At 38.0% G+C, this 26186-nt stretch overlaps 1 protein-coding gene across 5 annotated transcripts in view; it reads left to right on the plus strand.

The window, feature by feature from the left end:
• Positions 1–26186, plus strand: part of DIAPH3 (diaphanous related formin 3) — a 499636-nt gene that overhangs the window by 45075 nt on the left and 428375 nt on the right. For 4 of the 5 annotated variants that reach the window (XM_013047223.2, XM_013047224.2, XM_004775321.3 and 1 more), the window contains one exon: positions 256–423. In XM_013047223.2, coding sequence (XP_012902677.2) covers positions 256–423 — 168 coding nt within the window. Of the gene's footprint in view, positions 1–255; positions 424–2238; positions 2289–26186 lie in introns of those variants that run through there. The other variant, XM_013047226.2, reaches the window with a different exon arrangement.

Here is a 26186-nt window from a genome sequence, read left to right on the forward strand (position 1 = left end):
AGAATCTTAATTCTGTAATTTAAGATTAGAAGGAATCTTTGGAGGTTACCTGATCTCTTTTCTGTTTTTAGACAAGATGGTTATGGAACACTTTTGTGTTTTAAAAAATCTTAAAGATTCTAGTGCTGAATGCCTTCTGATGAAATCATAGTGATATGAAATCATGGGATCAACCCTTTGGTGGGGGGTTATTTTGGCAACCAGATACACGTTGTTGGAGGAAATATTAACGCATGTGCTCCTTTGCCTTTGTAGCTGGACAAATTTGCCAGCATAAGAATTCCAGGGAGCAAGAAGGAGAGACCTCCACTTTCCAACCTGAAGACTGCATTTTCAAGCAATGATTGCTCTTCTGAGGTGATGGAAAATATTCCAAAGCCACTGTCACAGAATGAAGTCTTAGAACTTTTTGAAAAGATGATGGTAAGAATTTATTTTTTCCATAAAATGATTGATGAAAAAACCTTACCTTGTTAATGGACCAATGAACATTTAAGGCTTGTGTTCCATATATGATTTCTAATGTCCTTGAAGATAGCAATTTAGGCATACAGAGCTTTAGTTTTAGGATTACCCCCCCCCCCCCCCCCCCCCAAAAAAAAAGAGAGGAAGATTGGCACACTAGGGTGTGTGTGTGTGTGTGTGTGTGTAATATATAGAATACATAAAAACCCTCTCAAGTATCATAATGGTACATTTTGAATCTTAAAGATTATCTAAGGGGTCTATTAGGGGTTGTTTGCATTTTAGAATGATCATCACAGTGCTGTGTATGTGTATGCTGATTTTGTTCATCTTTTTTTCTTGTTTGATTCCTTTCTTAGTTCTCAGGATAACCAGGTTCATAGAGTCCCAGAACATTTCTATCTGAGGAGACTAGAACTTACTTATTTTGGGGTGTGTCTTTTCTGGTGGAGACAGTGCTGTTAGAAGCCGCCTTCGGTTGGTTCCAATAAATGGTGGTCCTGACTCTGCTCATGGGTAAACTAATTTGACCAACAACCCACTGTGTTAAGTACGTTCAAAATCATTTATCACAAAATGAATGCTAATTGCATCTAAATAGTTTTACATATAGCTCTTACCCTCAAGTTGCTTATCTTGGAGGAATCAAAATAAACATTTTGAAGAATTAAATGAGTAAGAAATGCCAGAGGGTTCTAATTAATGGTTAAGTTCCTTGTAAATTCAGAGTAGGAAGAAACTAATTTTTGAGATACCTCATTAGCTTCAGGGGAAGCCAAAATTGAAAGGTTATTATAGTAGCTTAGGGAAATTTCCTGGAGCAGATGGACTTAGAGGCAGGTGTGGCCTTATAGGGTTGGAATAAGCCGAGTGAAAGGACATTCCTTTAAGATGGGGAAATGACAGTGAACCAAGACAGAGCGAGGTACAAATAGCTTAGGGGGATTGTGTGAGAGGTTTGAAAAATTGGACTGGAGTGATAATTTAGGGCCAATTATGAGAGGATTTTTTATACCATTTTGAAGAGTTATATAATATTTCAACTCAGGATTTATTTTCTCTATTCCTCTATTATTTTTGACAGCCTTATTAGTTTTTAGGGAAATTGACTTATTTAGTGTGTAAAATGTGTTTGAAATTTGAGAAAGTTAATAGCTGGTCTCCTCATTATTTAACGGGAATCAACAAAATATTTACCCTTATACTGCCTTATTTTCTATTCATCAAATATTTGTGTTCAGGGTTATACATGGAGCTTTAGAAGGCCCCAGAAAGAGAGAATGCCTAGATTGTGTCTCCATAGGATTAATTAGTGTTAGTGGTTCCTAACTTTTCATCACTGAGCATATGTTAGTATTGTTTTGCATGAACCTTAGACTTGGGACATTCTTACCTATTATGTCAGCTCTTGATGAAGGACTAATTTTGTTTTTAATTAATCACACATTTATAACTCCTTATTAACTCTGTCATCTCCATGAGTTGGTATCATTTTAGCCTTGAGCAAAAAATCTTTTCTTTCCCCCCAATTTTAGCGTATGTGCCACCGAAGTGAGGACTTCTGTTTGTTTTTGTTTTATATTTTGCTGGCCTTTGCCTCTGTTAATGAGGCTTATATTATGGTAGTTCTCTTCAATACCACATTGGAGGACTCCAGATAATAAAGTGCCCTTAGCTCCCTTCTCATTCCATGTACTATATGTGGAATCACTGACCTAAATTACCTAGGAGATTCTAGAATGGTACTACTTTCATTTCCTGGTGACTACTTTGTTAAGACGTTTTTCTTTTTGATCATGATTGCTAGTGGCATCTGAGTATAAGTGAGTAAGCTATTAATATAAGGTGTTTATGAGGCCACATCTTAACACCACAAGCCATTACAAGTATAGCTACAGGGAGTACTGGATATAGTTCGCGGTATTCTGTACTGACCGTGATTACTTGAGGTATTTTTCAGTTACTGTGAAGAGGGTCAGTTACCCAGAGAAGGGTAAGACTTTAAGTGTTTGTAGTTATGAATAGGGCAGAAGGATATTGACATTTCTGAAGTGTTTACACAATACATATTTAATAGCTGGGCCCGATCGCTTGTTAAATCTGAACAGGTATCCCTGTTGGCAGAAAATCATTTGCAATCAAACTCATTTTACTCAGCAGCAGTAAAATGAAATTTTTGATGGGTCAGGGATGCCCAGTTCGCTAAGTGAGTTTGTGAGAACTAAGGTCTTATTTATTTATTTTTTTTTTAAAAAGGTTCTTCTTCCCTTTCTGATTGCTTGACTGACAATACATTATAAGGGAAAATCCACTGATGTTTCTGGAGCTGAGGAAGTTCTCTTCCCTTCCCTAAATGTAGATGAGTGATATCTGTCAGGCTGTACAGGGTACTGCATTTTTGACAAATTTAAAGCTGGTCTATGTCTGTAGAGAATGCTAGATGAAGTGTTGAGTTTAAATTTTTTTATTTTTACTTACATATCTAGTACTTCTTAAACATTTTTAACTTTTATTTGTTTAGTGAGTGGAAGAGGGAGAGAACAGGGGCGGGGTGGACGATTTGGGGAGAGAGAGAGTCTTGAGCAGACTCCCTGCTGAGTGTGGAGTCCCACAATGTGTGACCCTGAGATCAGGACCTCATCGGAAATCCAGAGTTACCACTTAACCAACTGCGCCATCTAGGCACCCCTGTCCGTCGTACCTCTGTCCTTTAGAAGAAGCCGCATCAAGTCTGCAACCTTAACTAAGTCTTGGCGTTTGCCGCTACAGGGATTTTCTGTCATTTAAAATTTACATCTAAATGCCTAGTTTTGACATTGTGCAATTTTTAAAAACTTATTTAACTTTATCAAAAGTATTGAAGTAATTTTTACATAAAATAAAAACTGTTCTTACAGAAACTTTTTTTTTAATAGTCTTCAGTGTGCTGACTTGATAATGAGAGGTAAGGGTATAATGCTTGAATATTTGTAATCCTTTCTTGTTTATTTTGGAGATGGATTTACTTGGTCTCTGGGCAATAGTTTATAGGGCTTTTCGGTCGAGGTTGGGTTGAGCCTTATTTTTTTAAGCAATGATGAATGTTGAAACTACTTAAGGGCTCTTTTTCCCATTTGTCTTTTGGTTAAAGTGGAATTGTTATCCAAAAGCCCCTATTGGTTTCTGTGTGGATCTAGCTTTGTGAAATAGCTATGTGAACATCTTGTATATACAACTTTGATTTCTGGAAGTCAAGTTTCAGTGCTTACTATTGGACTCACTGTAGGTCTATGTTAACTGGTTTTTGAGTGATTTGAGCATGATAGATACAAGCTGAAAGTGACTTGATCATTGTAGCTGTTGCCTCTTTATAGCAGCTCCCTTGGCTTATTCTTGTGCTCCTAGGTGAAATCCCAGGCGGGTCTCAGTCTTTCTCTTGGCTTTGAGATTGAACAGAAAAAAATTATAAAAATAATTTTGATCTAAAAAATAGCTGTCTTTTTCCCCCTTACAGGCTGGCTTTACTTTAGGTCTCCATTCGGGGCAGTGGTTAGGGAATGAGCTTGGCCTCTTTTGTTTCTCTACCTTACTTGGCTATCCTCTCCAGACTGCCAACTATTTCCTCTAGGACTACATGGGAGGTGAGGAGAGGAGGAATAAGAGTTTGCTTCTGGTCTAGGGTGTTTATAATCTGTCCTTGGTGCTCTGGGGTGATGTTGGTTTTTATTGCTGCTGTAACAAATTACCATGGTTTTTGATGGCTTAAATGCCAACATACTGTCTCCTAGTTCTGCAAGTCAAAGTCCAGGTTGACTCACCTGGTTTCAGGTTTCACAAGGCTGAAATCTGTGTCCAAATGGCTGGGATCTTACCGGATGCTTTGGGAAGAACCTCTTCCAAGTTCATGGTGGCAGAATCCAGTTCCTCACTGTTGTAGGACTGAGGTCCTGCTTGTCCTCTGGGGGCTGCCTTAGCTCCCAAAGGCCTCTTTCCTATCCTTTGTGTGGGCCCCTACCTCTCTGTTACATGAAATCCATCTCCTGTTTAAAATTTCTATGCCTTCTCCTCCTGTGGCATCTCTTGTCTCCCTCTACAGAAAGTTCTCTGCTTTGAAGGACTCCTGTATTACTGTAATACTGCAACATAGTATTGCAGAGTCCCCTTTTAACAGGTAATGTAACTCATTTATAGGACCAGAGATGAGGGTATGGACGTGGGGGACTGTTCTGCCTTTTACAGGTGTAGGAAATTATAGATGCTGATTCTTTTCTCCTGTGCTTTTTTTGTGCTCCCTGGTGCCCAGTCTCACCCACAGTTCCCTTGTCACTGTCACTGGTGATGTATCCTTTGGTCTTCTGCCCTGGTCTTCCGTAAGCCTATTCCTCTGCAGGAGTCGCCTTCTGGATGCAGAACCTCTCAGAGGCCCAGGACTGCTGCTTCCCTGGGATGTACATCCTGCCCACGGGAAGCTGATGTATCCTTTGGCCCTTGCTCTTATCCTTTATCTCATTCCCTTCAGAAGTTGCCCTCTAGGGAGTATAAACTACTTGATTCTTTCTTGCTATTCTAGATTTACCCTCCTAACTATAAGTGGCTTTCTAATCATTAGATCTTATATGTAATACATTCCACTAGCTCTTGTCTGCAGCTCTCTTTCCTTAGTTACCATGACATTCCTTTCCTTCTGATTGTCCTGTTCTCTGGACAGTTTTTACCAAGTTCCATTCTAGGTTTCCTGATTCTGATTTTCATTTCCTCAGGGCGTTACCTCTGGTCCTCTTACCTTTTCTTTGTCCACTTTGGTTCCTTTCACATTTCTCATGGGGGATGGGAGCCCTTTCATGTTAGAGTATCCCCAGCTCTGCTGTCTTCGGAAGAGCAGCTATAATCAAACTCTGTAAAAGATGCTAAACCTCAACAGGCCAGAAACTGATCTCATTCTTTTCTTTTGATATTTTTCCAACTTTACTGAGATACAATTGACCTATATGACATTGTGTAAGCTTACGGTATACAGTGTGACTTGATTGATGCATATATGTGTGTGTGTGTGTGTGTGTGTGTGTGTGTATAAATGCTTTATAATGGCCCAATATTTATTTTATTGAAGTACTGTTGACACACAATGTTAGTTTCAAGTGTACTACATGGTGATTGGAGCATATATATTTCTAAATGATTACCACGATAAGGATAGTTAACATGTCTGTCACCTCATTTAGTTACCATACCTTACCTTCAGTCCCACAGTCAGAACTTAAGAATTAGGGGAGCCTGAATGGCTCAGTCGGTTGAGTGTCCGACTCTTGATTTTGGCTCAGGTCATGATGTCAGGGTCCTGGGATCCAGCCCTGTCTCTTCCTGGGCTCTGCACTCAGCGGGGAATCAGCTTGAGGGTTTCTCGCCCTCTGCCCTTCTCCACCCCTTCAGATAAATAAATTAAAAAAAAAGAACTTTCAAGATTGACTTTGAGCAATTTTCAGGTATACAATACAGCATTAGATTGGCCAAGTTGTACATTAGATCCTCAGAATTTGTTAGTCTTAGAACTGTAAATTGTACTCCTTGACCGCCTTCATCCACTCCCTCCAGCTTCCTTCATCCACTTCATTCACCAGCTCCCAGCAACCACTAATCTGTTTCTGGGAGTTTGTTACTTCTAGATTGCACATGTAAGTAATACCATGTAGTATTTCTTTGACTTATTTCACCTAGTGTAATGCCCTTGGGTTTCATCCATACTGTTGCAAATGGCAGCATTTCCTTTCTTACGGCTGAGTAATATTCTATTATGTATATGTATACACTAGTTTCTTTATTCATTTATCTGAACGGATACTTATTTTTTTTTTTTTGTTTTGCCATTTTAGTTTCATAAATAGTACTGTAAACATGGAGGTACAGGTATCTCTTCCAGAGAGTGATTTTCATTTCCTCTGGATATGTACCCAGAAGTGGGACTGCTGATATCAGACAGAAGTTCTGGTTTTAAATTTTTTTTTTTTTTTAGATTTTTTTTTTAAATTTATTTCTTTGTCAGAGAGAGAGCGAGAGAGAGCGAGCGAGAGCGAGCACAGGCAGACAGAGTGGAAGGCAGAGTCAGAGGGAGAAGCAGGCTCCCCACGGAGCAAGGAGCCTGATGTGGAACTCGATCCCAGGACGCTGGGATCATGACCTGAGCCGAAGGCAACTGCTTAACCAACTGAGCCACCCAGGTGTCCCTAATTTTTTTTTTTTTTTATCTGTACTATTTTTCACAGTGCCTGTAACAATGTACATTCTCACAACAGTGCGCCTGGGTTCCCACTTCTTCATTCTCACTAACACTTGATATCCTTTTGATAACTGCCATTTTAACAGGTCTGAAGTAATACCTCTTCTGGTTTGTTTGTTTTTAAAAGATTTATTTATTTATTTATTTGACAGACAGAGATCACAGGTAGGCAGAGAGGCAGGCAGAGAGAGAGGAGGAAACAGGCTCCCTGCTGAGCAGAGAGCCCAACTCGGGGCTCAATCCCAGGACCCTGGGATCATGACCTGAGCTGAAGGCAGAGGCTTTAACCCACTGAGCCGCCCAGGCCTCCCTCTTGTGGATTTTTTTTTTTTTTTAAGATTTTATTTATTTATTTGACAGACAGAGATCATAAGTAGATGGAGAGGCAGGCAGAGAGAGAGAAAGAGAGAGAGAGAAAGAAGGAAGCAGGCTCCCCGCTGAGCAGAGAGCCCGATGCGGGACTCAATCCCAGGACCCTGGGATCATGACCTGAGCTGAAGGCAGCGGCTTAACCCACTGAGCCACCCAGGCACCCCCTCTTAAGGTTTTTTATTTGGATTTTTTTGCTGATTAGTGATGAAGAATTTAGCTCTTTATCCTCTTTGGAATAGAGGTTTATTCTGTTCTCACTTTTTTTTTTTTTTTAAGATTTTATTTATTTATTTGACAGAGATCACAAGTAGGTAGAGAGGCAGGCAGAGAGAGAGAGAGAGAGAGAGAGAGAGAGGAGGAAGCAGGCTCCCTGCCGAGCAAAGAGCCTGATATGGAGCTTCATCCCAGGACCCCGGGATCATGACCTGAGTTGAAGGCAGAAGCTTTAACCCAATGAGCCACCCAGGCACTCCTGTTCTCACTTTTTAATAAGATTTTTTTTGTTTGCGTTGTAGGAGTTCCTTATATATTTTGTATATTAACCTTTTGTCAGATGTGTGGCTCGTAAATATATTCTCTTATTCTGAGGCTGCCTTTTCATTTTGTTGATGGCTTTTTTGCTGTGCAAATTTGATGAAAGCCTACTTGCTTATTTTTGTTTTTATTGCTTGTGCTTTTTTTTGTCCTATCCAAAAAGCATTGCCCCAAACAATGTCCATAAACTTTCCCCCTGTATTTTCTTCTTGGAGTTCTATAGTTTTAAGTCTTAAATTTATGTCTTTAATCCATTTTGAATTAATTTTTGAGTGGTGTAATGTAGGGGTCTAGTTGTATGTTTCTTTTTTGCCTGTGGTTAACCAGTATTCCCAACTGTATTTATTGAAGAGACCAACTTTCCCATTAGGTATTCTTGGCTTTCTTGTCAAATATTAGTTGACCATATATGTATGGTTTCTTTCTGGGCTCTTGATTCATTTGCATTGATCTATGTATCAGTTTTTATGCCAGTATTGTATTTTGGTTACTGTAGTTTTGTAATATAGTTTGAAGTCAGTAAGCATGATCCCTCCAGCTTTATTTTTTCAAGACTGCTTTGGTTAATCATGGTATTCTGTGTGGTTCCATAAAAAACAGTGTAAGACTGTTTTTTCTATTTATATAAAAATGTGGTTGGAATCTTGATAGGGATTGCATTTACTTTATAGATAGCTTTAAGTAGGATAGATATCTTAACAATACTAATTGTTACCTAAGAGCATAAAATGTTTTCCCCATTTATTTATGTACTCATATTTTTCACCATTGCTTTACATGTACAGATCTTTTACCTGCCTAAATTTATTCTTGTTTTATTGACTTTCATCCTATTGTAAATGAGATTGTTTAATTTTTTTTTTTCAGATAGTTCACTGTTATTGTATAGAAATGCATCTGATTTTTGTGTGTTGATTTTATATCCTGCCACTTTACTGAATTCATCTGTTCTCAGTTTTTGGGTGGAGCCCTCAGGGTTTTCTATACATAATATCCTCTGTAAATAGGTGACAGCATTACTTCTTCCTTTTCAGTTTGGTTGCCTTTTATTTCTTGCCTCTGCTCTGGCTATGACTTAGAGTACTAGGTTGCTTTAGGTGAGAGTAGGCATCCTTGTCTGTTTCATGATCTTGGAGGAAAAGCTTCAATCTCTAACCAGTTGAGTACAGGTGGACTATGGGCCTTTCATACAGCCTTTAATATGTTAAGGTCTGCTTCTATTCCCAGTTCACTGAGTTTCTATCACGAATGGATGTTGAATTTTGTCAGATGAATCCCACTTTTTTAGTGGTGTACAGTCCTTTTCATGTACTGTTTAATTTAGCTTGCTAGTATTTTGTGAGAGTTTCTGCTTCTAGCATGGATAAAGATGTGGTATATATATATACATACACACAATGGAATATTATGCAGCCATCAGAAGAAATGAAATCTTGCCATTTGCAACAACATGGGTATTAGAAACTTGCCATTTGCAACTAGAGGGTATTATGCTTAGTGAAATAAGTCAATCAGAGAAAGACAATTATCATATGATCTCCCTGATATGAGGAGGTTGAGAGGCAACGTGGGGGGGTTTGTGGGGTAGGAAGGGAATAAATGAAACAAGATGGGATTGGGAGGGAGAAAACCATAATAGACTCTTAATCTCACAAAACACAACTGAAGGTTGCTGGGGGGAGAGGGCGAGGGAGAGGGGGGTGGGGGTATGGACACTGGGGAAGGTATGTGCTATGGTGAGTGCTGTGAAGTATGTAAACCTGGCGATTCACAGACCTGTACCCCTGGGGCTAATAATACATTATATGTTAATAAAAAAATAAATTAAAAAAAAAGAGTTTCTGCATCCAAACTCACTGGTGATAATGGCTTAGAGTATTCTTGTAGTGTCCTTGTCTGGCTTGGCATTAGGGTAATGATGGCTTGGTAAAGAGTTAGGGAGTATTCCCTCTTTCCCTCTTCTTCAGTCTTTTGGAAGAGTTTGAGGAAAATGGATGTTAATTCTTTAAATGTTTGGTTACCCAGTGAAACCATCCAGTCTTGACTTTGGGCAGTTTTGGTTATTGATTAAATTTCAGTGTTCTATTGGTGTGTTCAGATTTTTTGTTTCTTCATGATTCGATCTTGGTAAGTTGTGTGTTTGTAGGAATTTATCCATTTCTAGGTTTTCCAATTCGTTGGTATGTATATATAGTTTAGAGTAGTCTCTTATGACCCTCTGTGTATTGGTGATAGGATTTGTAATGTGTTCTCTCTGATTTCTGATCTGAGTGTTCTCTCTCTTTTTTTTTTATTTTTTTATTTTTTTTAATATGGACCACACCCAATGTTCCATGCAATACGTGCCCTCCTTAATACCTCCTTAATTTCTTAAGGAATCACCAGGTTCACCCAACGCCCCACCCACCTCCCCTCCAAAACCCTCAGTTTGTTTCTCAGTGTTCAGTCTCTCATGGTTTGTCTTCCCCTCTGATTTCCCCCAACTCACTTCTCCTCTCCATCTCCCAATGTCCTCCGTATTATTCCTTATGCTCCACAAGTAAGTGAAACCAGAGAGTAAGTGACTCTCTCTGCTTGACTTATTTCACTCAGCATAATTTCCTCCAGTCCCATCCATGTTGAAACAAAAGTCGGGTATTCATCCTTTCTGCTGGAAGCACAAATACTCCATTGTATACATGGACCATTTTTATCTACTTGTCTGTTGAAGGACATCTCTGCTCTTTCCATAGTTTTGGGGACTGTGATCATTGCTGCCACCCAGCAATGAACACTGGGGTACAGATGGCTCTTTTCACTACATCTGTATCATTGGTATAAATACCCCGTAGTGCGATTGTAGGGTCATAGGGTAGCTCTATTTTTAATTTCTTAAGGAATCTTCACACCATTTTCCAAGTGCTGGCTGCACCAACTTGCATTCCCACCAACAGTCTAAGATGGTTCCCCTTTCTCCACATCCTCTCCGATACTTGTTGTTTCCCGTCTTGTTGGTTTTGGCCATTTCTAGCTGGTATAAGGTGGTATCTCAATGTGGTTTTGGTTTGAATCTCCCTGATGGCTAATGATGATGAACATTTTTTCATGTGTCTTTTAGTCATTTGTATGTCTTCTTTGGAGAAGTGTCTGTTCATGTCTTCTGGCCATTTTTTGACATGATTATCTGTTTTGTGTGTGTTGAATTTGAGGCATTCTTTATAGATCTTGGATATCAGCCCTTTGTCTGTAGTATCATTTGTGAATATCTTCTTCCATTCATTCTATGGGTTACCTCTTTGTTTTGTTGACTTTTCTTTGCTGTGCAGAAGCTTTTGATCTTGATGAAGTATGAAAGTTCGTTTTTTTGCTTTTGTTTCCTTTGTCTTTGGAGACATGTCTTGAAAGAAGTTGCCATGGCCATTCTTGAAGAGGTTACTATCTATGTTCTCCTCTAGGATTCTGAAGGATGCCTCTCTCATGTTGAGGTCTTTTATCCATTTCGAGTTTATCTTTGTGTATGGTATAGAGAATGGGTTGAATTTCATTCTTCTACATATAGCTGTCCGATTTTTCCCAGCACCATTTATTGAAGAGACTGTCTTTTTTCCACTGTATATTTTTTTCATGCTTTGTCGAAGATTATTTGACCATAGAGTTGCAGGTCCATATCTGGGCTCTCAACTCTGTTCCACTGGTGTATGTATTTATTTTTGTGCCAGTGCCATGCTGTCTTAGTGATCCCAGCTTTGTAGTAAAGCTTGAAATCAAGCAACGTGATGCCCCAGTTTTGTTTTTTTCAACATTTCCTTAGTAATTTGAGGTCTTTTTTTGGTTCCATACCAATTTTAGGATTGTTTGTTCCAGCACTTCGAAAAATGTCAGTGGAATTTTGATCAGGATGGCATCGAAAGTATAGATTGCTCTGAGCAGTATAGACATTTTAACAATGTTTATTCTTTCCGACCCATGAGCATGGAATGCTTTTCCATCATCTTTTTGTGTCTTATTCTATTTTTTTTCATGAGTGTTCTGTAGTTCCTTGAGTACAGATCCTTTGCCTCTTTCATTAGGTTTATTCCAAGGTATCTTATTGTTCTTGGTGCTATAGTAAAGGGAATCGATTTTCTCATTTCCCTTTCTATATTTTCATTGTTAGTGTATAAGAAAGCAACAGATTTCTATGCACTGATTTTGTATCCTGCAACATTACTGAATTGCTGTATGAGTTCTAGTAGTTTGGGGGTGGGAGTCTTTTGGGTTTTTCCATAGAATGTATCATGTCATCCACAAAGAGAGAGAATTTGATTTTTTTTTCTTTGCCAATTTGAATAAATTTTACTTCTTTTTGTTGTCTGATTGCTGTTGATAGGACTTCTAGTACTATGTTGAACAGCAGTGGCAAGAGTGGGTGTCCTTGTCGTGTATGTGATCTGAAAGGGAAGGCTGTCCACTTTTCCCCACTGAGGATGATATTCGCTGTGGCTATTTCATAGATAGGTTTTATGAAGTTGAGGAATGTTCCCCCATATCCCTATACTTTGAATTGTTTTAATCAGGACCGGATGCTGTATTTTGTCAAATGCTTTTTCTGCATCAATTGAGAGGACCATGTGGTTCTTCTCTTTTTCCATATTGATTCGCTCTATCACATTAATTGATTTGGGAATATTGAACCACCCTTGCATCCCATGGATAAATCCCACTTGGTCATGGTGGATAATCTTTTTAATATACTGTTGGATCCGATTAGGATCTTGTTGAGAATCTTAGCACCCATGTTCCTCAGGGATATTGGTCTGAAATTCTCATTTTTGGTGGGGTCTTTGCCTCATTTGGGGATCAGGGTAATGCTTGCTTCATTGAAAGAGTCTGGAAGTTTTCCTTCTTTTTTTTTTGTTTTTTGAAACAGCTTCAGGAGAATAGGTATTATTTCTTCTTTGAATTTTGGTAGAGTTCCCCAGGGAATCCATCAAGTCTTGGGCTCTTGGGAGGGTTTTGGTCTCTGCTTCATCATTACTAGATATTGGCCTATTCAATTTGTCAATTTCTTCCTGATTCAGTTTTGGAAGTATAGAGGTTTCCAGGAATGCATCCATTTCTTCTAGGTTGCTTAACTTATTGGTATATAATTGTCGATAATAATTTCTGATGATTATTTCTGTTTCCTTGGTGTTAGTTGTGATCTCTGCCGTTTCATTCATAATTTTATTAAGTTGGGTCCTCTCTCTCTTTTTGGATTGGTTTGGATTAGATTAGATTTATTGATCTTATTTTTTTTCTTTCAAAGAACCAGCTTCTAGTTTATTTGATGTGTTCTACTGTATCTCTGTTTTCTAACTCATTGATCTCTGCTCTAATCTTGATTATTTCCCTTCTGTGTGTGGGGTTGGCTTAATTTGTTGCTGATTTTCCAGTTCTTTTAAGGTGTAAAGAGAGCTAGATTTTTTCAATTTATTGAATTCTGGATTTTTCAATTTTTGTATTCTGGGTTTTTCAGTTTTTTTGAGTGAGGCTTAGATGGCTATGTATTTCCTCGTTAGGACCCCGCCTTTGCTGTATCCCACAGGTTTTTTGGACCGAAAGTGTCTTCATTCTCATTGGTTTCCATGAATTGGTTAAGTTCTTTGGTTTTCCTGGTTGATCCAAACATTGTTAAGCAAGGTGGAATTTAGCTTCCAAGTGTTTGAATTCCTTCCAGACTTTTTCTTGTGGTTGAGTTTCCACTTCCAAAGCATTGTGGTCTGAGCATATTCAGGGAATAATCTCAATCTTTTGGTATTGGTTGAGCCCTGATTCGTGACCCATTATGTGGTCTATTCTGGAGAAAGTTCCATGTACACTTGAGAAGAAAGAGTATTCTTTTGTTTTAGGGTAGAATATTCTGTGTATATCTGTGAGGTCCATCTGGTCCAGTGCATTATTTAGAGCTCTTGTTTCTTTATTGATTTTCTGCTTGGATGATCTATTACTGAGAGTGGCATGTTAAGATCCCCTACAGTTAATGTATTCATATTAATATGACTATTTATTTTTTAAAAGATTTTATTTATTTATTTGACAGAGATCACATGTAGGCAGAGAGGCAGGCAGAGAAGGTTGGGGGAACAGGCTTCCTGCTGAGCAGAGAGCCCGATGTGGGGCTCCATCCCAGGACCCTGAGATCATGACCTGAGCCAAAGGCAGCTGGCACCCAGGCACCTGGGTGACTCTTTATTTTGAGTAGCAGTTGGCTTAAGTAGTTGGCTGCTCCCATATTGGGGGCATAAATATTTACAATTGTTAGATCTTCTTGGTGGATGGACCTTCTAAAAATGTAGTGTCCTTCTGTATCTCTGACTACAGTCTTTAGCTTAAAAATCTAATTTATCTGATATGAGAATCACTACCCCAGCTTTCTTTTAAGGCCTATTGACATGAAAGATGCTTCTCTATCCCTTCACTTTCAGTCTGGATATATCCCTAGGTTCCAAATGTGTCTCTTATGTCTCTTGTCTATCTAGCATATGGGCAGGTCTGTCGTTTTATCCATTCTGCAACCCTGTGCCATCTTATGGGAGCATTTAGGCCATTCACGTCAAGAGTGATTATTAAAAGGTAAGTTTTTATTGACCTCGTGATGCCTTGAAGTCCTTGTTTCTATAGATTGTCTCTGTATATTTCTGTGTCACTCTTGGGTTCTTCTTTTATAGAACCTCCCCCTCCCCTTAATATTTCTTGTAGTGCTGGCTTGGTGGTCGCATACCCTTTTAAACCTTGCTGGTCTTGGAAGCTTTTTATCTGTCGATCCATTTTGAATGTCAGCCTTGTTGGATGAAGTATTCTTGGCTGCATGTTCTTCTCATTTAGTGCCCTGAATATGTCTTGCCAGCCCTTTCTGGCTTACTAGTTTTCTGTGGACAGGTCTGATGTTATTCTGATGGTCCTTCCTCTGTATGTAAGGAATCTCTTCCCCCTAGCTGCCCTTAAGAACTTCTGTCTGAAATTATGATTTATGAATTTCATAATTAATTGTCTGGATGTCTTTCTAGACTCGTTGATCTTGCCTCTAGGACACGAACACTTGTTCCATTCCCCAGATTAGGGAAATTTTCATCCAGAGTGTGTTCAACTATATTTTCTAGTCTTCTCTCTCTCTCTACCCCCAAGGGATCCCAATAATTCTGACACTGGAACATTTCATGGCATTATTTATTTCCCTAATTCGGTTTTCATGGCTTCTAAGCTGTTGTTCCAAGCCTCCTCCTGATCCTTCTTTTCTATTAGTTTGTCTTCTAGATCACTAATTCTATCTTCTGCCTTGGGTTACTCTCGCTGATAGAGTATTTAGATTAGATTGGATCTCATTGATAGCATTTTTTTTTTTTTAAGATTTATTTATTTGACAGAGAGACACAGCGAGAGAGGGAGCACAAGCAGGGGGAGTGGGAGAGGAAGAAGCAGGCTTTCTGTTGAGCAGGGAGCCTGATGCAAGGCTCGATCCCAGAGACCTTGGGATCATGACCCGAGCCAAAGGCAGATGCTTACTAGCTGAGCCCCCCGGGCACCCCTCATTGATAGCATTTTTAACTTCTGCCAGATCAGCTCTCACTTCCTCCCTTAGAGATTCTATGTTGTCACTAATGGTCTTCTCGAACCTAGCCATTGCTTGGATAATTGTTTACCCTGAATTCCCTTTCCGAATACTGTTTATGTCCATATCCAATAGTTCTGTGGCAGAGGGCACAATCTCTGGATTTTTCCTCTGTTGGGTGTTTCTCCTCCTGGTCATTTTGGTGAAAGGTGGTTGAGGGGATCTATAACTGAATATATCAACCATGATCCAGGCAAGGTGCACCCTTCCATCCACTAATAAGATACCCCAGTGATCACACTCTGGGTGTCACAGTAAGCTGGACTATGTACCTTGATCTGAGAACAGCAGATCTGACAATGCTGACATCCTGATCTTAGACTTCCAGCTTCCAGAACTGAAGCTTGCTTATGAAAGCAGTCCTCAGAAGGGTTGCAGCTCTGAATGTTAGCTGGCAAAAGAAGGGTTATTTCTGAATACTCAGAACATTGAGTGTTTCTCTTTGAGTTGATCATTTCTTTTCTTTTCTTTCTTTTTTTAAAGATTTTATTTATTTATTTGACAGAGAGAGAGAGATCGCAAGTAGGCAGAGAGGCAGAGAGAGGGGGAAGCAGGCTCCCTGCTGAGCAGAGAGCCCGACTCGGGTCTCGATCCCAGGACCCTGGGATCATGACCTGAGCTGAAGGCAGAGGCTTAACCCACTGAACCACCCAGGTGCCCCTTTTTTCTCTTTTCAAACCTACCTTTTGTTTCATGATTTCCCCCCCATTTTAAAAATATTTTCTTTTTAAAATTTTTAAAAAAGATTTTATTTATTTATTTGACAGAGAAACAGACACAGTGAGAGAGGGAACACAAGCAGGGGAGTGGGAGAGGCAGGCCTCCCGCTGAGCAGGGAGCCTGATGTAGGGTTGGATTCCAGGACCTTGGGATCATGACCTGAGCTGAAGGCAGACACTTAATGACTGAGCCACTCAGGCACTCCTAAAATATTTTCTAATCCGTTCTAATCTTTATTATGTCTTTAACTTTGGGCTGAGTTTATTTCTTCCTTGAGATATGAAGCCACTTTGTTAATTTGGGATATTTCTTTAAGGATTTATTTATTTTAGAGGGAGAGAGAGTATAAACACACACACACACACACCACACACACACACACACACACACACACTCTGGGGAGGGACTGAGAGGAAAGAGAGAATCCTTAAGCCAGCTCCCCGATGAGCACTGACATGGATGCTCTGAGATCATGACCTGCCCTGAACCAAGAGTTGGCGGCTCAACGACTGAGCCACCTGGGTGTCCTAATTTGAAATATTTCTTTTTTAATGTAGGTACTTATTGCTGTAAATTTGTGTTATACTACTGTGGCTGTATCCTACTGGTATTGGTATGTTGTGATTTTGTTTTCATTGGTCTTCAGGTAGTTTTATTTTTCTCTTTTCATTTCTTCTTTGTCCCATTGATTGTGCAAGATGGTGTTGTAAAATTTCCACATATTTGAATTTACAGCTTTCCTCTTGTTATACTGTTTTCTAGTGTCTCACCATCATGATCAGAAAAGATACTTGATAATATTTTATCTTGTTGAATTTTGAGGCTTGTTTTATGACCTAACATACGCTAAATCCTGAAAATGTTCAATGTGTGCTTGAGAAGAATTAGTATTTTGCAATTCCTGAATAGTAAACTTTGTATGTATCCATTCTATAGTATTGTTCAAATTTGCTCTTTCCTGACTAATTCTGACTGGATCAGAGTGTGGGGTATTATATTGTTTAACTATTGTATTGCAGTTAATTTCTCTTTAGTTCTGTACTGGATATAATTATGTTCTCATATGTAGGGAGCATAAATAGAATTGTTTTTAGCTTCCTGATGAATTGATCCCTTTGTCATTACATAGTCTTGATCTTTTGTGACCATTTTTAACTGAATTCTGTTTTTTTCTGATAAAACTGATTTTTTAAAAAACTAAAGATCTTATTTATTTGAGGAAAGTGAGAGCAAGAGAGATCATACATAAGCATGAGTGTGGGGAGGGAGAGGGAGAAGCAAACTCCCTGCTGAGCAAGGAGCTAGATGCAATCTGGGAGTTGATCCCAGTACCCTGGGATATATCACCCGAGCCATGCAGGTGCCCCCAAAATGATTTCTTTTGGTTACCATTTGTTTGGAATACATTTTTTCATTCCTTTACTCTCAGCCTATGTATGCCCTTACAGCTAAAGGGATTCTCTTGTAGGCAGCATATTATTGGATCTTCTTAAAATCCATTCAGCCATTTTGTGTCTTTTGGGAGAATTTTATCCATTTGTGTTTATTGAGAAGGACTTTCTGTTGCCATGGTAATTGTTTCCTTTAGATTTTTCATTCTTTCATTGTGGTGGTCTTTTGTGATTGACTTTTTGTGGCAGCATGTTATGAACACCTTTATAGCCTTGTGCTATATAAAAGATTTTCCTTTATAGTTACCATGAGGCTTATAGTAAATATCTTAGAGTTAAAATATCCTGCTTTATGCTGACAACTTTAATAGCACATGAAAACTTTATACTACTTTAACCTTTTAGGTTGTGAGTGTTACAATTGACATTTCTTTTAGTATTGGGTAAGAATAACAAATTGTAGTTATAGTTCACAAGTTTAACTTTTTAAAACTAGCATAAATGACTTGCAAAATCAGAATTTGGCTTTTTCTTACTGATTTCTTATTTCTTTTCATATATATATATATATATATATATATATATATATATATATATATATATTAAGGATTTCATTTATTCATTTGACAGAGATCACAAGTAGGCAGAGAGGCAGGTAGAGAGAGAGGAAGGGAAGCAGGCTCCCTGCTGAGTGGAGAGCCCGATGCGGGGCTCGATCCCAGGACCCTGGCATCATGACCTGAGCTGAAGGCAGAGGCTTAACCCACTGAGCCACCCAGGCGCCCCTCCTATATATCTTTTGTAGGGATCAGTGTCCTTTTATTTCAGCTTGAGAATGTCTTTTAGCATTTTTTTTTTAAACACATGAATAAATATGTATTTATTTATTTTTTAGTTTTTAAATTTTTTTATAGACATATAATGTATTATTAGCCCTTTTAGCATTTCTTATAAGACAGGTTACTGGGGATGAACTCAGTCAGCTTTTGTTTTGGGAAAGTCCTGTCTCTCTTTTATTTCTGAAGGACACCTTTGCTGGATATACTATTCTTTGTTGACTTTTTTGTTTCAGCACTTAGAATGTTTCATTCATTTGGCTTATGAAGTGTCTAGTGGGTAATCTGTTAATAGTCATATGGGGTCCCCTTATTTGTCACTAGTCCCTTTTACTCCTCATGCTTTCAGAATTCTCTTTGTGTGTGACTTGTGGCTATTTAATTACAATGTGTCTCAGTGTAGCTTTTTGGGTTCAACTTATGTAGAAGTCCTTGGACCTTTTGAATCTAGATATCCATTTCTCTCCCCAAGTTAAGGAGGTTTTTAGCCTTTATCATTGTAGACTTTTTCTTATCCACCCCCCACCCTGCCACCGAGGTTTATACTTGATATTTTGTTTCTCTTGTTGGTGTCCATAGACATTTAAAAAAAAATTATTTATTTATTTTGACAGAGAGAGATCACAAGTAGGCGGAGAGGCAGGCAGAGAGAGAAGGGGAAGCAGGCTCCCTGCTAAACAGAAAGCCCAATGTGAGGCCCAATCCCAGGACCCTGAGACCATGACCTGAGCTGAAGGCAGAGGCTTTAACCCACTGTTAACCCACTGAGCAACCCAGGCACCCCACATAGACATTTTTAATTTTCATTTTTCTCCTTAGACTAGATAATTTCAAATGATTTATCTTTGAATACCTTGACTTTCTCTTTTTCCCCTTTTGATGGTTTCTTTGAACTTCATTTTGCTCATACTACCTTCTAATTACATTTAGTTGTCTGCATTGTTTTAGAACACTTCAAAGAAGATTATTTGGAATTTTTTGTCAGCTGGTAGACTTCTGTTTTTTTTAGGATTGTTACTGGAACTTGTTTGTTTCCTGTTTACTTGATTTTAATACTGTCTTCACCATCTAGCAGGGGCATGCTAAAGCTTTGTTCCTTGTTTCTGGGATTTTCACAGTGCTATCTTGCCTATGGAGAGTTAATGGCCTTTGTGGAGGGTATTATTGACTTTGGCAATGACCTATGTTGCCATCTTGTTGACCTCACCTTCTGTCATATTTTTTAAACAAAATTCCCCCACAAAAGTATTTATACCTTAATTCTCTCTCAGAGGCCTGCTGCGGTGAGACCCTGAGATTGGGGAATTCTTCTTGCCCCCCCCCCCCCCCCCTTGGATATTGGTCACATGCATTCATTTCTGTCCTTAATAGGTCCTGATTTTGTTTCTTCTCTGATGAACCTTTCATTACCTCTTCCCTGGGCAATTGCACTGGACTTCTATGTACCCTTCCATACCTCTTCCATACCTTATTCACACTTTAAATTCTGGCCAAAACATTACTTTTCTTTGATGCTTTCCTATGTTCTGTCTGGCCTAGTACTCATTAAACCTGCTTCTCACAGCTGCTTGTGTGTAATCCCTTGTAGAATTTATCCTTTGTTATTTCAATAGGCCTTTCCTTCTAGATTAAATTAATGCAGAATCATTCAACTGGTTATCTTAATTGCCTGTTAAATGTATATTCCTAACTTTTAAGATTTCTAAGATCCCACGTTATTTTTACCTGCAATTCTATGTTTGGATGGAAATTAGCCTTAATTGCTAGTTTTCTCATTTACACATAAACATTAAAATAATGAATAGGAAGAGAGATTTCATGCATTCATCCCTTCTTGTTTCATTTTTCACTTCTCTCTGAAAGAATGAAAGCTATGCAAGAAAGGTCAGCTATCTAGATGTGATCATTAACAGGGATTAAATGAGTGCCAATGATGATATAATTCTGACAAAGTTTTTAAATTCTGGACTTCCTGTCATCACTTGTAAGTATGGAAGAAAAATGGTCCCTAAATTGCACAGAGTACATAAGTATGAATAGTGATGCCCTAATTTTTTCTTGGGAAGATGTTTGTCAGCCTTTATCTAAAAGTGAGAGAGCACATTTATAAAATGCCATCATTATCTCTTAAGCATGTGCTTTAGGTGTCTACTAGTATTAAGAGCTTAGATGATCTGTTTAATACATATATCAGCTTTTAGTGTGGGGAAACATAGATAATAGTAAAGGCATTCACAATTTGATTTTTTGAAACTATTTTCATTGTATAATGTTGAATCTACTTGTTTAAAGATGCTTTTTAAAAATACGATATTTCAAATATACAAAAAATAAAACATAACCAACACCACCACAGATATCACTGAAGTGACTTATATATTCATAATTCCGTTCTTCTTCCTTAATTTCCAAAGGTGAATAAAACCCAGAATCTGATGGTTTCATTCTTGTTAAGCTTTTTCTCTGTAGTAATGACCAATGTACAGAAACTCTTTTTTTTTAACCATTTGTTGGTAGGTCGCTGACGCCATGTTCCATAATCTCCTAATTCCATAAACCTCCTATATAACCACACCACAACCACCCAAATCAGAAAGTTAATAGTGATCAATTTCTATCAACTAATTCTCAGACCCTGTTCATGTTTTCTCTGTAGTACCAAAATGGTCTCTTGTAGGAAAAGAGTATAGTTTAAATCATGTGTTTCATTCAGCTGTCAAGTTGTTGTTGTTGCTGTTTTTAAAATCTCCTTCATTTTGGAATAGTCCTCAGTTCTGTCTTGTATTTTATGAAGTTGACATTTTTGAAGATTGCACTTGGTTAATTTGTAGAATGTCCCCGAGTTTGCATTGGTACTATAAAGCTTTTTAATTATAAGTCTGTTCATTGTAAACAGGTTACCTCCTACTTTAAATAATTCATTTTTTAATGATCATGAGAATTTTGACCATCTCCCACATTTACCCCTTTGGTTTATTCCTCATAAATTTCTTGTTCATATCTTTTGCCTGTTACTGGGGTTTTTGTCTTTTTTTTTCCCCTTTTTTTCATATTGGTTTGTAGAATTTGTCACTATTTGGACTAATGATTATGTGTGTTTATCAGCTGTAAAGCATCCTTCTCCCAGTCTGGGTCTTGTCTTTTTACTTTCTTTAGGAGTAGATGGATTAAAGTACAGAACTATAAAATTCCGTGGGGTCTGATTTATCCATCTCCTTATGGTATTGACTTTTTGTATATTTAAGTAATCCTTCTCAATACTGACATCATAAATCTGTTCTGTATTTCAGGATTCTGTATGTTTATTTCTGTGGGATATGGATGCAGTTTTTTTTCTACATGGATTAACTGTTTTTTTTCTGTCAGCACTGATTTATTTTATTTTATTTTATTTTTTTAAAGATTTTATTTATTTGACAGAGAGAGATCACAAGTAGATGGAGAGGCAGGCAGAGAGAGAGAGAGAGGGAAGCAGGCCCCCTGCTGAGCAGAGAGCCCGATGCGGGACTCGATCCCAGGACCCTGAGATCATGACCTGAGCCGAAGGCAGCGGCTTAACCCACTGAGCCACCCAGGTGCCCCTGTCAGCACTGATTTAATAGTCCTTCTTATCCTTTCATTTATCATACTTCACTAATAAACATCAAGTTCCCGCACGTATGTGGATTTGTTGTAGAGGTTAGATTTGGCCCATTAGTCTATTTGTCTAGCTCTCATTTACATTCATTGTCTTAATTACTATAGCTGTATAATAAGCCTTATTATCTAAGATCCCTTCCTCTATTCCAAATCATCTTGACTATACTTGAGCCTTGTTTTTGTATTAATTTTAGTATCAATTAAGTTCTATTATAAACCCTGTTGGGATTCTGGCTGGAATCATAGTGAATTTATTGATTTAGGAAAAATGGATATTTAGTGATGTTAAGTTTCCCATCTGTGATTATTATATGTGTTATCTCTAGATTTTTTGGTTCCTAACAGAGTAAATGTTTATTTTTCTCCCTAGGGACATTGCACATCTATTAGGTTTATTCTTTACTTCTAATATGTAATCATCTTTAATTTTTTTTTTTAACTAAGAATATTGTCACTTTTTATTTATGAATTTTGGTATCTGGTAATGTTACGGAATTCTCATTTTTATTTGTAGATTCTTTTTGTGTGTGTGTCCTCTCAGAGTATCTGTGAAAGCATTATGTTTCTTACTTCCTTTCTTTTTCATTGTACTGAGTAGAATCATACAGTAAAAGTTAAAACTGTTTTCTTGAAAGTGGTGAATATTTTTCAAAACTGAGATTTCCCTCCAGACATAATAATCTCTGAATTAGGGGAACCGAGAAACTCCTCTTATTTCTTTTTACTCCAGCTTCTTAAAGTCCTCTTTTGCCTCCAAATATGTGCTCTACCTTCTTAAAAGTCCTCTTCTGCCTCCAAAATGAAGATGAAATGCAATCTATTCCATAAAACTCTTTCTAAAAACCCTAGAAAAGAGTCAATATGTTCTTATTTTTCTCTCCATAAAGTATTTAGTGAAGGTCTTTTCTCATTTTACATTTCAGTTACTTGAGTTATGGCTAGTTCCCGAGTTGATTGGCCTTCCATTAGAGTAGATTCTTGATCCTGCTAACTTTTTTTTAACTGCATATATCCTCTGTTACTGTTTAAATGAGTGACTCTGATATTTGTTTTACTGTTGATTCATTAGAACTATAAGAACTTCTTTAATGAGAACTTTGATATAATAATTTTTTTAAGAGTATCGTAGTGGACTATGGATAGTCAACTTTACTCACCTTGTCTCCTTAGTGCCTTCACAGTGCTTATTGGATGTATTGTCAAGTGAGCTGATCTGTTCCCACCCCCCCTTGTTAAATGTTAAGTTTAAGCAATCAAATGATAAAAACTAGAACAAATACAGTTAAATACTGAGATGTCTTTTTATAATCAGTTCAGATGTATTTGAAGCATAAGGTCCAGAGGAAGACAAAAGAGCTCAGGTGAACTTATAAAATCGAATATGACCATGTACATATGTTTTGATACTTACCGTAGATGGTGGGAGGAGGGCTCATCTTGCTAACTTTTTACATTTTTAAAGACTATTTGAGTGAGGGAGTGCAGGCCCAGGGGGAAGTGGCAGCAGTGAGAGAAAGAGAGCGCACCTATGTGGGGGTGGCGGGGAGAGGCAGAGGGAGACAGAGAATCTCATGCCAACTGTGTGGTGAGCAGGAATCCCACGTGGGGTTGGATTTCACGACCCTGAGATCGTGACCTGAACTGACACCAAGAAGTCAGTCGGTTAACTGACTGAGTCACCCAGGCGCCTCGTCGTCTCGCTAACTTTATCCCATGTTCCCACTGTTTGGGTACCTGTGAAGGACAGTTCCTCCTTTTTCTTTCCCTATCCTATTTTCCCCTTAATCCTTGGTTGTAAGGATATGCCTAGCTATTTCTTTAGTTGGCTAAATGCATAGCTGTTGTGTTGAATGTGTAGGTGATATCTTAACCAGGAGTGGGAATGAAAAGAGAAACCAACAAAGACTTTTGTGTTAATTATGTTTATTGACTGCTATAGATTCCTACTAGCATTTAGTTTATTTCAAGTATTAGTGTTCTTTACAAATCTGCTTTTCTATATCATGAGTATTTTTTTATTTCTTAAAAACTTAAACAGTATATTTAGGGTTAGCCAGATAAAACGAGAGTGGTTGTGTGGGAATGGTTTGTTTTGATCTATTAGTTGTCACCTTTTCCCTTTCCTTTAGGTAGAAATTGAAAAATTTAGGGAAAGGTGGTTTAAAAGCAATCTGAATAATAATTCAAATAAGAGGAGGAGGAGAAAAAGCGTATAGAAGTATAAGGCAATTGTCAAGTTGATTCATGGGTTGTGTTTGTCAGGGGGGAATAATGTCAATGTCTAGTTGTTTCTCTTTAGATCCAGATAAATGAGAAAATAAATGATTTAGGAGCAATGGATTTTGCCTGATGGGAGTTCGTTGAACCAATAAAATGGTTAGAGGAATTTTAAGAAGAATAGGTGTTACGATAAAGTTTAGGCATGCTCTTTCACCAATTAGGAAGTGTGCAAGTCAGTTCTTTCCCAACAGTGAGGGCTTTTTCTCCGTCTTCTTTCATCTCTGGAAAAGTTGGCTTTTGTCCATTCATTCTATGACTATTTATTTATCCTTCAGGTAATTGGTGAAGATATGGCTATTTGTTTAGAAAATTTTGAAAAGCAGATCAAAAGTTTTTATCACTAGCTGTGTTCTTACCTAAAAGATCACATAACAATTGGTGATTATAGGTGCTTATGTATGCTTGAACAGTTCCAGTAAGAGATTTCAAAATAAATTATGCAGTTCCCTGCCTATTAATTTTATTTCTTATCTATTTAGCTAAAACTTATATGGAAGAAGAGTGATGCTTGAGATCCCCCCCCCCCCTTTGTTGGTTTAGGACAAAGTGAATTTTAGTTTCAAACTGAGCTATTTTACACTTTCTATAAGCTCTAGTTAGAATATTTGGTCAACATTTTACGTGAGTTCTTTGTCAGTCTCTGGATAAAGGCTGTTTTTTGGCTGCTGTCCTGTTAATGAGCTAGCTTGTCTGGTTTCTGATTAATTTTAATGGGGATTGAGTAAAGATACTATGGATAGAACAGTGAATATTGAACCTCATTATTGGCAGAACCAAATTTTATATGTATGTATGTATATACACACACACACACACATATATATAAAACTTCTCTATAATCAAACTGATAAGTAAAAAAGTTGCTATAAAGGCATATATAAGAATATAGTAAAAGATCAAGAGAAAGATCAGCTATTCTGTAGCATTAACATACTTATGGACGTGTTGAATATAAAGTAGTAATAAAGTTAATTCTGAGTTCTTTTTTCCAAGGTTTTTCTAATTTTTCTAATTCTAAAGCTTTTCCAATTTTCTGATTTTTTTCTAATTTTATGTAAACCTGACTAATAAAACAAATTGCAGAACTAGATAGATTCAGTTAATGGACACTATTTGAATGTATATAATGATCTGGAATGAGATCATGAAATCTTTCACTTTATTTGGCACTGAACTGTTCATGGTGGTAAACAGTACCTTAATGTAGGGATAAACATTAGCAAGACCTTTTTGGCACATGGTGTGGAAGATGAATTCCAATATGGTTGAGAACAGAAGAACATCTTTAGAGGAAATACAGGTAAAATTGTGCTTATAGGTTGGTGAGCTCATAAGTCTCAGGAGAAGTAATTAGGGGATCTTGTGGACCTCTTAAAATGCTTAACCAATTTGTTGCTGTGGTGATAAAAATGTGAGCACAAGAGAGACTGTTTCCAACAACAATTCTCTTGGTTTTAACCCATAAAACAGAAGCCTTAATACACTTTAAATGAGAGGATTACTTTGGATTCAACACTTCATGTTTGGGGGCGCCTGGGTGGCTCAGTGGGTTAAGGCCTCTGCTTTCGGCTCAGGTCATGATCCCAGGGTCCTGGGATCGAACCCCACATCGGGCTCTCTGCTCAGCAAGGAGCCTGCTTCCTCCTCTCTCTGCCTGCCTCTCTGCCTGCTTGTGATCTCTGTCTGTCAAATTAAAAAAAAAAATCTTTAAAGACTTCATGTTTGGTTTTGATATTGTTGTGCTTCCAGTTTTACCTTCTGATATGATGCTTTTTGATGCAGGGGAATGTTTGGATCTAGGACTCTACTATCTTCCACATATATTTTCTAAACAGTATGCCTCTGTGCGTCTGTAGAGTTTTTCCTCTCTGGGTGAATTTCCTCAGACCTGACCATCTTCAGCTTGCTCCCTGTATGCTTGCTTAATTCTCCAAATAGTCAATCATTTTAAATTTAATCTGACTCTCCATGGTGTTAACTATCCCACTCAACTTGATGTATGTAAATTTAATGAGCATGCTGTCTTGTAAAATCCACATCCGTGGGGCGCCTGGGTGGCTCGGTGGGTTGGACCGCTGCCTTCGGCT

The sequence above is a fragment of the Mustela putorius genome, unplaced genomic scaffold (genome assembly GCF_011764305.1).
Source record: "Mustela putorius furo isolate JIRA1106 unplaced genomic scaffold, ASM1176430v1.1 tig00000179_pilon_pilon_pilon, whole genome shotgun sequence".
NCBI classification, from domain to species: domain Eukaryota; kingdom Metazoa; phylum Chordata; class Mammalia; order Carnivora; family Mustelidae; genus Mustela; species Mustela putorius.